The 12934-nt window shown below is 37.7% G+C and overlaps 1 protein-coding gene across 7 annotated transcripts in view; it reads right to left on the bottom strand.

Moving 5' to 3' along the window:
- Positions 1 to 12934, bottom strand: part of STIM1 (stromal interaction molecule 1) — a 203824-nt gene that overhangs the window by 59537 nt on the left and 131353 nt on the right. For all 7 annotated transcript variants that reach the window (XM_073216064.1, XM_073216063.1, XM_037026185.2 and 4 more), the window contains exon 3: positions 7930 to 8044. In XM_073216064.1, coding sequence (XP_073072165.1) covers positions 7930 to 8044 — 115 coding nt within the window. The remainder of the gene's footprint in view (positions 1 to 7929; positions 8045 to 12934) is intronic.

Here is a 12934-nt window from a genome sequence, read left to right as displayed (position 1 = left end):
TTCAGAAAGATCTCTATGAAACCAACTGAAGGACAGACTGCAGTACAGCTAGAGTGAGCTAAGAACAGTATGAAAGCATCCAAGCAAAATATTAAGCTGAGATTTCTGCTTCAGGCTAAGATTAGGTAACAGGGATGGAATTTATCCTCCCTTTTGAAACAACCAAAAAAATTAAAAAAGACAAAATATATGAAAATATGAAACAATGGTTTTCAAGACACTGGACATCAGCCTACAATGGACAGTGATCTTTGAGAGAGGGCAAGCAAATGAGGCAAATCACACAACTGCCCTAGCTTATGACATTGAGAGAATTTCTAGACCACAGTCAGAGAATGGAACTAAGTTTAAGGACAAAATGGAAGTACACTATTGTAAAGTTCTTATACTGTATGTGACAAAGTATAACAATATCTCTTGAAGGTAGACTATGAAATAAAAATACATATTTTATCTCCTAAAGCAATCATTAAAATAACAAAACAGAGTTACTCCAACAAAGAAGTTAAATGGAATCATAAAAAATAATCTAAAAGAAGGCAGAAAAAGGGAACAAACAATAGTAGGGAAAAAGAGAAAACAAGTTGCAAGATAATAGACTCCAATCTAATCATATTAATAATCACATTAAATAAATGTTCTAAACACCCCAATTAAAAGGCAGAGATTATCAAACTGCAAAAAAAAATACAAGACCCAACTATATGCAATCTATAAGAAATGCATTTTAAATTTAAAAACACAAGTAGATTAAAAGTATATCAATGAAGAAAGATACACAAAGCTAAAAATATTCAAAAGAAAGCTATATTAATGTCAAGGTAGGTTTCAGAGCAAAGAATATTATCAGGGATAAAGAAGGTCATTTCATAATAATAAAGAAGTCAGTTAATCAAAAAGACATAATAACCCTAAATCTTTATTTATCTATTACTAAAACTTTTTTAATAATAGACCTTCAAAATACATGAAGGAAACAGAATTAACTGCAAGGAGAAATAGACAAATCCACAATTATAGTTGGAAATTTAAATATGTCTCTCAATAATTGATAGAACAAGTAGGCAGAAAATCAGCAAAGATACAGTAGACTTGAACAACATCATCAATCAAATTGGCCTGATTGACATTTACAAAATACTCCACCCAGTAACAGCCAAGTACACATGGAACATTTACCATGATAGACCATGTTCAGGGACATAAAAAAGTCTTAAAAATTTTTAAGGACTCAAGCCATACAAAGTAGGTTCTCAGACCACAATGAGATTAAACTGGAAAACTGTATCAGAAAAATCTCTAGAAAATCCTCCAATATTTAAAAACTAAATAAATGCTTCTAAATAACTCATAAAAGAACTTATAAATGAACTAATAAATGGAAGAAGACAACAAAAAGGAAATAGAAAGTATTCTGAGGTGAATGAAATTAAAAATAAAACATATCATCTACCATAGCAAAGAACTAATATGAGGTGGATGTAAGACATAAGACAGATATCAGAGGTATGTCTTTCCGGGGTAAAATAATGCATCAAATTGGAACATATTATTAAGGGATACAAAGTTATGGAAGACTACATCAGACCAAGAAAGAAAGAGAGAGAGAGAGAGAGAGAGAGAGAGAGAGAGAGAGAGAGAGAGAGAGAATAAGGATTTGCCACCAGTTGTTTTTTGATTTTAGGTATTTTTACTCTGTCTATGCTATCAATAATCAGTTGGGAAAAAAGCAAAAAACCACAACATACTATAATTGTGAAATGCTGCTAAAGCAGTACTTTGGGGAAATATATAGCACTAAAATGCCTATATTAGAAAAAAAAGGTCTCAAATCAATAACCTTAGCTTCTACTTAAACAAACTAGATAAGAACATATAAACCAAAAATAAGCAGAAGACAGAAAATAATAAAGATCAAAGTAAAAAAATCAATGAAATAGACAATAATAAAGAAAATCCTTGAAACCAAACACTCTAAGATCTATTAAATTAAAAAACATTTAACAAAATTGATCAGTTAAAAAAAGAGAAGACACAAATTATCAATATCAGGGATGAGATATCATTACAGACTTAAAATATATATAAAGAATAATAAGAGAATATTAGGAACAAATGTATGACAGTAAATTTGACAATTCAATAAAATGAAAAGATTCCTTGAAGACACAAACTACAAAAGCTCACTCAAGAAGTAAATCACTTGAATCATCGTATACCTAATGAAGAAATTAACACTATCATTAAAAACCTTTCCACAAAGAAAACTCCAGGCTCCTTATGGTTTTGCTGATGAGTTCTACCAAATATTTAAGGAAAAGTAATACCTATTCTACATGAACTGATCTGAAAAATTGAAAACTTCCCAACTCATTCTATGAGGCCAGCCTTACCTTGATACCAAACACAAAGATATTACAAGAAAAGAAAACTACAAACTAATATTCCTCAATAACAAAGATATTAAAAAATCAAAGCAAAATTTTAGCAAATAGAATCCAACTATATCGTAAAAAGATAATGTATTATGACCAAGTGGGGTTTCCCAAGAATGCAGGGTTGATCTGACATTAAAAATTAATCAATGTAATATTAGCAAAGGAACACAGAAAAACCAGGCAATACACACAGAAAATATATATTACTATATGATTTAGCCAAAGACCTCTACATGAATGTTCATAGAAGCTTTATTTGTAATAGCCAAAAACTGGAAAAAATTCACATGTCTACCAACAGGTGAATGGATAAATAAACCATGGTATAGCTACTCAGCAGTAAAATAAATGAACTATTTATATTTGCAAACAACATGAATGAGTTTCTAATTATACTGTGTGAAAGAAGCCAGACTTTTAAAGCACATATTATATGATTCCATTTATATAAAATGCTATAAAATAAAAATTTATAGTGGCTGAAAGCAGATCAGTAGATGTCCTAGTTGTCTGGGGAAAAGTAAGGAAGAGATCAAAAAAATTTTCTGTGAGAAAACTTTTAGGGGTGATGAACATATTCACTATCTTGACTGTGATGTCAGTTTATACATATGCCGAAACTTAAAAAGCTATATGCCTTAAATATTTACCTTATTGTATTGTCAATTACTCAATAAATCCCTTGAAAAGATGAAGTTGAGCTAAGGCAGTATCATAAGAGGTGCACATGAAATAATTGAAGAGTTGGAATTCTCAGGGCTGGTAACAGAAATCAGTAAGAGATGCTCAGTTTCCTTTATTAAATGGGGACACAAGTAAGGCCTTTTATTCTCAAGTAGCTATTTAATATAAATAGAATATGACTGTGATAAGTGTTAACAGCAGCAATGCTAGTTGTTTTTGTTACTGGGAAAAACATTATCTGAAAGAACCTAAGAGAAAGAAAAAGTCAAGTGTATCTGTCTCCGAAACGTAGCAACTAACAGCTAATGGCTGAGGCATTTAACTAAGTGACATGGAGGTTCGCTTAGCAAAGTAATTTTTAAATAGCTATAAGAATAGAATAAACATATCGCTTATTGGGTTTATGTAAAAGCAAAAAGAGATGCCAACTCCTTTATATTACTCTGACTTTTGAAATGGTTTAGACAAAAGTCCAATGCCACCTGGCCCCACCTGGATTATCTCCAGAGGCCAGTTCTGCTGGATTTTCTCCCTAACAGCCTCCTGGTTCTCTAGTACTCCTGCACCACCTCTTACAAAAAATCCAGTCCTACAAAGAACAGCACAGACAGCATTGGAGATCTGTAAGCTTATTTTATTATTTTCAAAAGCCAAGTAGAAAATAAACATTTTTTCAAGATAAAGTTCAGAGTCACACTGGAATATCAGATTCTTTTGCTTTTATCTGGAATCATATTGTTTAGTTAGAATAAAAATTGATAAGTAAGACATCTTTGTTCCATAAAAATGGGGAAACTATTAAGAAATAAGTTTTGTTTAGCAGATAGCATCTTTTAAAATCTTGTTGTGTCCAGGAAAGGGGAGAAGAAATGGTAATGATGCATGTTGCTTAGAAGAACGGAAGCCACGCTTTAAGAGGCAATCCTCTTAGGTCAGTGCCTCCTACCACCCCTCACCACAAAGAGCACTGTTACTATTTCCACTGGCTCAAATATGCAAACAACCATTCTATCTCTCAAAGATTCTACAAAATTTACCTGGCATCCCTTCCTTTAAAGAACTGCCACACCCCTACCTCACAAGGTCTTAAAGGATCGGCAAATGCAGTATCTCCCAATACCCACACATACGCTCTCACTACCACCACCCTACATTAGTCCATAATCCGAACTATCACAATCTGATTCTCCCTCCACCATATCTGGCTCTTCAGCAAACACACTTAGAGATGATAAATGAATGAAGCTGAGACACCTGAAAGTAGCCAATTAGAAAAAGCCTAGTCCCTAGGCCCAATCCTGCTGCTGGGATCCCTGGAGTTGCCTTGTTCTTGATCAATCCTAATTGTTCAACTATTCCTTACTTAATTACTTAATTCTGTATAATAAAGAATTTGGCTGGTCTTTGCCTTAAGGTCAGTTTCCCTGGAGGTAGGAGTATCTTTGTTATTCACAGTGGGCCGCCTGGATCACACCTGAGTTCACGCTAAGGAGATGACTCTCACCAGGGCTAGTCACCAGCAAAACCAACCAAGTGACTAGATAATTGGGGTTTTGAGCCAGGCGATGTTAAGCCAAACTTCAGGGAGGAAAGGAGACTGAGTTCAATCACGGGGCCAATTATTTAATCAACCATGCCTATGTAAACTCTGAACACTGAAGCTCAGTTGAGCTTCCTGCTTAGCAAATATTTTAATGACTGATGTGCCAGAAGGGTGATTTGTTCTGATTCCATGGGGAAAGAACACAGAAGCTCCACATCCAGACCTCACCCTAGTGGTCTTTTCTTTTGGTTAGTCCTAATATTTATCTTTTATAATAAAACTGTAATCATAAGTAGAGCACTTTCCTGAGTTCTGTAACTTAGCAAATTATCACACCAAGGACAGTGAGATCCCTAATTGTGCAGCCATTTGGTCAAAGTACAGGTTAAAAGGAAAAGAAGGGATACAAACTCAACAGTCCAAGCAGGTTTATTGCTAAACCTGAGAGGGACCCCTCTGTTCTGGTGAGCAGAACAAAGAAGGTTCTCTTACAGGCTAAGAGGCTTTTTACGGCCAGGTTTTTTAGTGGGCTTTTGAGAGGATGGGTCAGGAAAAAGGTGGGCTTATGGCTTGCTATTGTATCTTCTAAAGAATGCTTGTAGCCTAAGATGAAACCTAGGTCTTTTTGAGATGATGGGTGGGCTTATTCAAAAAGACGGTACTCCTGTCCAGGCTCTATCACAGGTGGCCTGGGAACACCCAGAGCTTATAGCTGAATTGGTGTCTGAAGTAAGGGCAGTCTTGCTGGGCACTGTGTCTTTAACTTGTAAAGTATGCGCTAACTCTGGGTAGTTAATGACAGAATTACATTACATTATTTCATTGAATCACTCTGCCTCATTTTTTTCTCTGTAAATAGAAACAATCATAGTATTTATTTCTTAAGGTTTTTGTGAGAAATTAGTTAACATATGTAAAGCACTCATAACAGTACCTAATACTTATTAAACACACTATAAATATTAGAGTAGGTTTTGAGTTGTTTTTGTTATTAAAGTCCAGAGCTAGCTAATGCAGAGATTATCAGACTTCTCTGTTAAAATCTAAATAACACAGAGGAAAGATTCACTCCCAACATTAGTTAGAAAATGTTTACAACACTAACCACATAAATGGTACTGATATTAGCCAGTTAATGTGCACAAATGAACACTTCTGATATCTACCTCATCTAGTAAACTCAGATCACCCAGTTTGAGCCACTGCTAGAATATTACATGCTTTTTGTAGCTCTGGAAATCATCACTCCAGAGAGATTAGGAGCCTTGCTCTGAATAATGAAGCAAATTATCAGGAGTAATAATATACAAGAAGAGTCCCACTTTGTTTGTCAAACCACCAGGCGTGACGCATGATAGGCAAATCCTATAATGACACATACATGTCACTTTCAGCTTAGCTGTGAGCTACATGCATTGAAATGTTCTTCCCTGCTCATCAGTAACGGGGAAAAACTCCTCAAAACTCACTCCATTGTCTTCCATTTTTCTGTCATTTAGAACATTCTTGGAAGTGCTCCAAGTAGTTGCTGAGTCCAAAAATAAAGCTCTTACCAAAACAAGTTATCTTGGGCTGTTTTCTAGTATGATTTAGTCCCTCTGTTTCTGCCACCTCTTGGTCACTTTCCCTTTCCTTCTATGTGAGCTTTCAGAGAAGGCCAGGAATGCTTTCCCTGCCATCTTTCATTCTAAGTTCCTAATTAAAATACCCACTCTGAAAACCCAGGCGCCATGTCCTCATGTTACTACAGAAAAAGAAAACAAAAATTAAATGGTACTAATAGAAGATTTTTCCTGGCAGTGCTGATATAATTCCAAAGATCATCTCACTGCTTTATCTCTCATTAGTAGACAGCCTGAGTCACTCCAAAGCTATTAAACAAAGCCCCACAAACTGCTCAGCTTCTAAAGGATTTCAGAAAGCTGTCTGTATAGCTAACTTATTCTTCTTCTAAATTGATAAAAACATAGTTAATAACAAATAGCCTGTCCATCCAAGAAACAGGATTAGAATTCAGGTGTTCCTGCTTCAAATCTAATGTTCTCCATCTACATTATAGATGATCCCTTTCAGATCTAAAATTCTATAATCCTAGGTATGAATGTAAACAAAAATAGAAACTGCCCATTCCTACCAAAACTGGTTTTCTCTACCACCAGACCAGTGGTTTCAAACAAGATGGTATGGAAAAGCATTGACCTAGAAAGGAGAAGGCCCGGGTCTAAGTCCTGACTCCACTATTTACTAAATGCATGACAATGAACAACTTTATAAATCCGGGCCTAAGGTTCCTCATCTGCAAAAGCAGGGACCCTGGTGGTCACTTATGTTTAGCCCTTACAAGCATCAAGACCTACCCTATGAAACCCTAAGAAGACAGTGCTCCCAATCTTGTTTGTATCCAAGGAAGTTCTAGCCCCAGACACAAATGGAGAGGAGGTTAAAGCCCTGTTCTTCCCTCCCCATCAAATCTCACACAATTAGACATGCTATTTCACTCTGAACTCTAAAGCAAATGCTCCAGGAAAAAAAAAAATGGTAGTAATGGTTTAGCAGTTGTACACATGGAAAAGATCTAAAGTTTTCATTAAGTTAGCTCAACATGAGTCAGCAGAGTGATGGGACTGCTGAAGGCACCAGTATCTACTCAGACTGCATTAATACACACACAGGGTCCAGAAATGAGAAGCTGCCAGTTCTGCTCAACTCTGTGTTGATCAAGCCGTACCTGGGGGGTCTGCATCCAACTCTATGAGCCATGATCTAAGAAAGACATTAACAATAGTGTTCACAGCCAGGAAATCAAGGTAAGAAAAAAAACTGAGAAAACACATTTTCTTCAAATAATTAAGGTTATTTAACCTGAAAAAGAGAAGACTCGGGGGAGAGTCAACCTTACTTCTACCCAATCTTTGAATCATCTAGGACTCAGTAGAGCCGGGACCAACTTGGTAGGTACAGAAGAAAGGAGCTGCCTCAAAAGGCCAGCAAGCTCCTTATCTCTGGAGATGAAGCATCAGAAGCTGGAAGGGAGGTAGGATGGAATTAACTAATATTCTAATGAAGAATTCCAACTGTTTGGAGCACCTTCTCCCATTCCCAGCTTGATGACTGTATTCTGTCTCATTCAGTGATTATATATAGAACCATTCCAATAATTTGCTCTTTACTAACCATTTTATACTCATATCCTTTCAAGGTCAAGTTGCAGACTCTTTTCTCTTTTCTCTAAACCTTCCAACAACTAGCATTGACAACCATTACCTTCTGAGGACTTCCATGACTTCCACAGGTCCTCCACGCTGATGAGCTTATCCTCACCATGGAAGGTGCTGTGTTTCACCGTCGGATCATGGTAATTGAGGTCTTCTCTCAGGAACTGTGAAGGAAAAGCATACAAGTCACCAGAGATACCTGGGAGGATCTAGCTATCCATAGCACATCCCAACTGCCCAGTGCACTAGAGTATCACTTCACTCACGTATCCTTCCAGTGTATATGTCCTGGCTGCTAACTAGACTGCCTTTTCTTCTTTGTTACATGTTTCACTTGAAAAAAAATATGAGTAAGAAATTCCTTCTTTTAAATTATGAAAGATAATAAACTATCGTTAATTGGAATTCATTAAGCTAGAAAAGGGAAGGAGAGGAATAATTAATAATTTTTGAGCATTTATTCATACATTAAGCAATATTCCAAGAACTTCTATAATATTTTTTCATCTAACACTTACAACCAATGAATTATCACACCTATTTTACAAATGAGAAGAGTAATAATCTTGAAAATGATGTAACTTGCCCCAAATCACATTAAGTTTAGAGAGGTTAAATTAATTGCTGTGATGGATTTTAAATATGACCACAATGCTTTGACAATCCTTCCACAAAAGGTGAATTCCTCTCCCCTTGAATGTAGGCTACATTATTGACTCATCTTCTAACAAACAGAATGTGACAGCAGGGATGTAGAATGACTTCCAAGGCTAGGTTAGAAAAGGCAATACGGATTCCACTTGGCTCTCTCCCTTTTGGGACAAATGCTTTGGAAGCCTGGAGCCAAATGTAAGAAGCCTGGCTACCCTGAAGACACGATGCTGGAGAGATCTGGTGGAAAGACTACACAGAGACAAGGAGAGATGTCTGAGTTGCCCCTTCTGTTTGAATCTTCCAGCCCAAGAGTCAGACACTGAGTGACTGAAAGTTCACGTGATTCCAGACCCTGGCTTTTAAGTCACTTCATCTAATGCCAAGTGGATACAGATGAGCTGTCCCTTCTGAGCCCTGCTCAGATTGCAGAGACCTGACAAAATAAATGTTGTAGCTGCAGAAGTGATAAGTAATGGAGTTAGTATTCCAACCCAAAACATCTCACTTTATAGTACAAATTTTTCCCCTGCACTACATATACCGTCCTTTAGATTTCTGTTCATAATATACTCTTAACAGGAAAGAAGAAAAACAAAAGAAATGAAAGCTTTTAGAAATTTAACTTCGTAGATACTCATTCCTTACCCTCATTCATATGTACAGGATTGAACACTGATCACTGTTTTCCATCCAGAGCTTCAAACATCAAATAAATAGGCAATTCTGATCACTACTCTCACAAAAACACACTTTGGCAGGATTCTCAGGAAATGTCTCTTATCCATCTTTGTTTATTTCTAGGGTCCAGAAAAGGGTTCAAACCAGAGAAATGTCAGTAAATGTTGTTGAGTGAATGAACAGTTGATTGACAGTATGGTCCCAGATTCCCTAGACCCATAATCAAGGGGTGAATTCCTCCCCTGGGTTTTGCAGATTCTAGGAGAGAAGTCTGAAGATAGTCCACAATGGAATACTCTCAACCTAGTCAGAATATAAGCTGCTGAGTACAAGGAACTTGGCAGTGTCCACAACTATAATGCTAGCACTATCGAATACAACTTTCTGCAGTTATCGAAGTGTTCAATATTTGTCCTATCCACAAAATCACCATGAGGTTCAGGTTTTGACAACTCATAATGTAGCTAGTGTGACTAAACAGAAATTTTTAGAAGATTAATTTAGACTTACATGGACACATGTGGCTAAGGGCTACCTATTGGAGTATAGCTCTAATGCAGTCTACTAGCTGGAGCACAGGTATGGCCTACCTATGCTCCCTAGGTTGATAGAGGGAAATCGAGACCTCTCATGAGCTGAGGAGGTGAAAACAGTGCTCACACCCGTCGGTTTAACAGTTTTTTGTGCCTCAGGCCCCAACTAAATTTGAGGTCATCTCACACCTGAGAGTTAGGTTCTCCAGCTCCCCAGTGTCATTTGAAATTGATAAGAGAATCAACTTTTTAATAAGGAGTAAGTAGGTGACATGATGAAGAGCCCAGAGAAAGGAGATTTTTGTCAATTCTTAGAAAAGTAAACTGAGTAAAATATTTTTTGGTTTTTTTAATGGTCTGCCTTTTAGGCCATCTGATATTCAACTTATTATATAAGTTGTGAATCTTAACATTTATTTTCCCCAAGTTGCCACCCTGTTATCCCAACCCCATTTTTTAAACTATCTGAAATTTAGATCATTCCTTTTTGAAAAATGTTATTTAATGTAAATTAAGTTCTTATATATAGTTTAGTATATTTTTAACCTCTCCGTTCTTTTGCACTAGACATATTTCTATTTTTGTGCTAGCACTTGACTATTTTTATTATAGTTCTAATTTACTTTAAAAAACTTCTAATGTCCGGTCCCTTTCTTCCCCTGGCTCTTCTATTTCAAGATACCTCTTACAAATCTTAGCTCATATTTTCCAACATTAGTCTTCACACAATTTTAGTAATTTTACATATAGTCTAATTGCCCTCACAGGGGACCTAAGTGATGAGATGGTTAGACTTTGAACACCACACGCTGGGGCATCTCAGGGAAACACAGTGACAAGCAGTCTGAGACAACCATTCCAGAAGCAGAAATTCACTCATTTATTTATTCAACAAACACAAGCTTTCTGTATGCCAAGCATACAGTTCCAGGCACTAGAAATGTAGCAAGTAGGAAGCAAAATAGTACAAATCTTTGTCCTCACTGAGCTAACATCCTATTTGGGTGAGAAAGATAATAATTTCTGCAAAGCAGAGAAGAAGGCTAGGGATACCAAGACTAGTGGTATTAGTGGCTTGACATTTTAATTAGAGGAGTCAAGGAAGGTCTCATTTAGGAGGTGACTTTTAAGCAAATATCTAAAGGAGGTTTTGGAGAAAGAAAAGCAGAATAATTGGAAGAGTACCCCAAGAATAGGGAATGGTAAATGCAAAGACCCTGAGGCAAGAACATGTTTGGTATGTTCAAAGAACAGCAAGGAGGCCAGTTTGGCTGAAGAGAAATGAGTGAGGGGGTGACTAGTAGGAGATTAACTAGTAGGAAGCAACAGGTGTCCAGTCACAAAGGGCAAGTAGGCCATTATAAGGACTTTGATTTTTATGCTTAGATGGAAGCTGTTGGAGGAATGTGAACTGAGGTGGGACATGATCACATTTACATTTCTAAAAGAATTCCTCTAATGCTGTGTTGAGAATCAGACCACAGGAGGGCAAGGGCTAATGCAGAGAAACCAGTCAGGTGGCTTTTGCAATAATCTAGGTATGAGCTAATGGTTTGAAACAAGGTAGGAGTGTGGGGGTAATGAGAGGTTGTCAGGTTTTGAAAATATTTTGAAGAAATCAAACCTGTAATCTTCATTCTGTTTTAGTTTTGATTCATCAGGTCCTTTAAAATACACCCTACTTTGGTCCTTCCAGGCTTTACCCCAGGCCCTATTAATCTAAAACAGGTATCATTTGCAGGCCACAGGAGCAGAAATGCCAAAATATCCAAGTAAGGGGATTTTCGTCCATTACCAGCTAGCTCCAGGATTAAGAACTACCAGCTGTTGACAGGGAACAAACAAGAAATAGACTGCTTTTTATAGCCAAGTCTGATCAGTAAGGTATATGGAGAGCAGAGAAGCTCATGGGAAGAAAGCACAAGAAAGATCTACATAGAGGATTGTGTACAGGCTCTATTAGGGCCACAAAACATACAAAGATGGAGTGGAGTCAGAGAACAAGGCCAGAAAGAAGACAGTGCCAAATGAGGCACGTGAGCTGACAGAAGCTCCACCTAAAGGAGAGGTCTGATGCTGAGTGGAAGTCTTTAGGGAACAAAGTGAGGCTGCAACAATCAGGCATTAAGAGAAGGAAAGGCAGTGTCTATCAAGAGTTCAGAACCTATAGGAATAGACCCCTTACTTCCTGAGTCACTTTCAGGCAAGCCACTTACCCCTCAAAATAAGGGCTAATTGTCTCTCTCATTTGAGTATGATAAGGAGTAAATGAGACATGTTTACAGAAATCATTAACTGCCTTTGCATGTCTTTTAACAGCCTACAGAGTATTTTATAAATCAAACCTATAATTAAAAATTTCACTAAGAAAGTCCAGCTTTTCCGACTATCTTAAAAAAAATTTAATTATCTAGGAACACTGAGCTCCACTGACAACTTTAGAATTTTATTTAGGAGAAGCTTAAGGGCTTTAATTTGATTGGAAGTGAGGGTGGTGAAAGGAAAGGAGCGACACATAGCAGCAATTCACCGGAGAGTTCCGCTTTATTAGGGAAAGGTGCTGGGTTATATAGGAGGGGGCATGAATTGATTGAGGTGTCACTTCTACGGGGCTGGTGGCTGTTGGCTAGGTGCTGGGATTGGGAGGGGGGCGAGAGGTGATTGGGCTTCAGGTGGCGCCGGCGGGAACTGAGGACCCCCGAAGAGAAGCCGGAAGTTTGCCATCTTACTGGTGGGGACCCTTCATTCCCCCCTTTCTCCTCTATGGGTTTGTGGACGTTGCTTTCTCTCTGGCTGCTTCCTGCTGAACAGGGGCAGAGAAGGGAGTGAGGGCTTGAGGATTGGGAGGAAAGGGTTGATAGGACTCCACGCAGTAAGGACGAGTAGATGTGGACTTCTTCAGGTTTGGAAATCAATGAAGGTTCCCTGTAACCATAGGTTGGCTAAGAGAATATGGGTGTCAGGAGCCAGGCATCTGCGGCTATTCTTTCCAGGAACAGTTTCCAGTGGAGAGAGGGGTCCATCTCAGCGTGTGGTGAGGAGGTCACGTGAGGGTGAGGGATCTTCTGTGGCCAGAAGCTGGTAGTTCCTGAGTAAAAGCTGGTTGAAAGCTAGATTAGAGATTTTTCCGACTTGGGATTTGATGAACTTTATTATACAGGGTAAGAAGAGACAGGCGAGAAGAATGAT

Source organism: Manis javanica, chromosome 11, assembly GCF_040802235.1.
Source record: "Manis javanica isolate MJ-LG chromosome 11, MJ_LKY, whole genome shotgun sequence".
Classification (NCBI taxonomy): Eukaryota; Metazoa; Chordata; class Mammalia; order Pholidota; family Manidae; genus Manis; species Manis javanica.
Note: the sequence above shows the minus strand (reverse complement) of the source record. Positions and strands in the feature narration are given on the sequence as shown.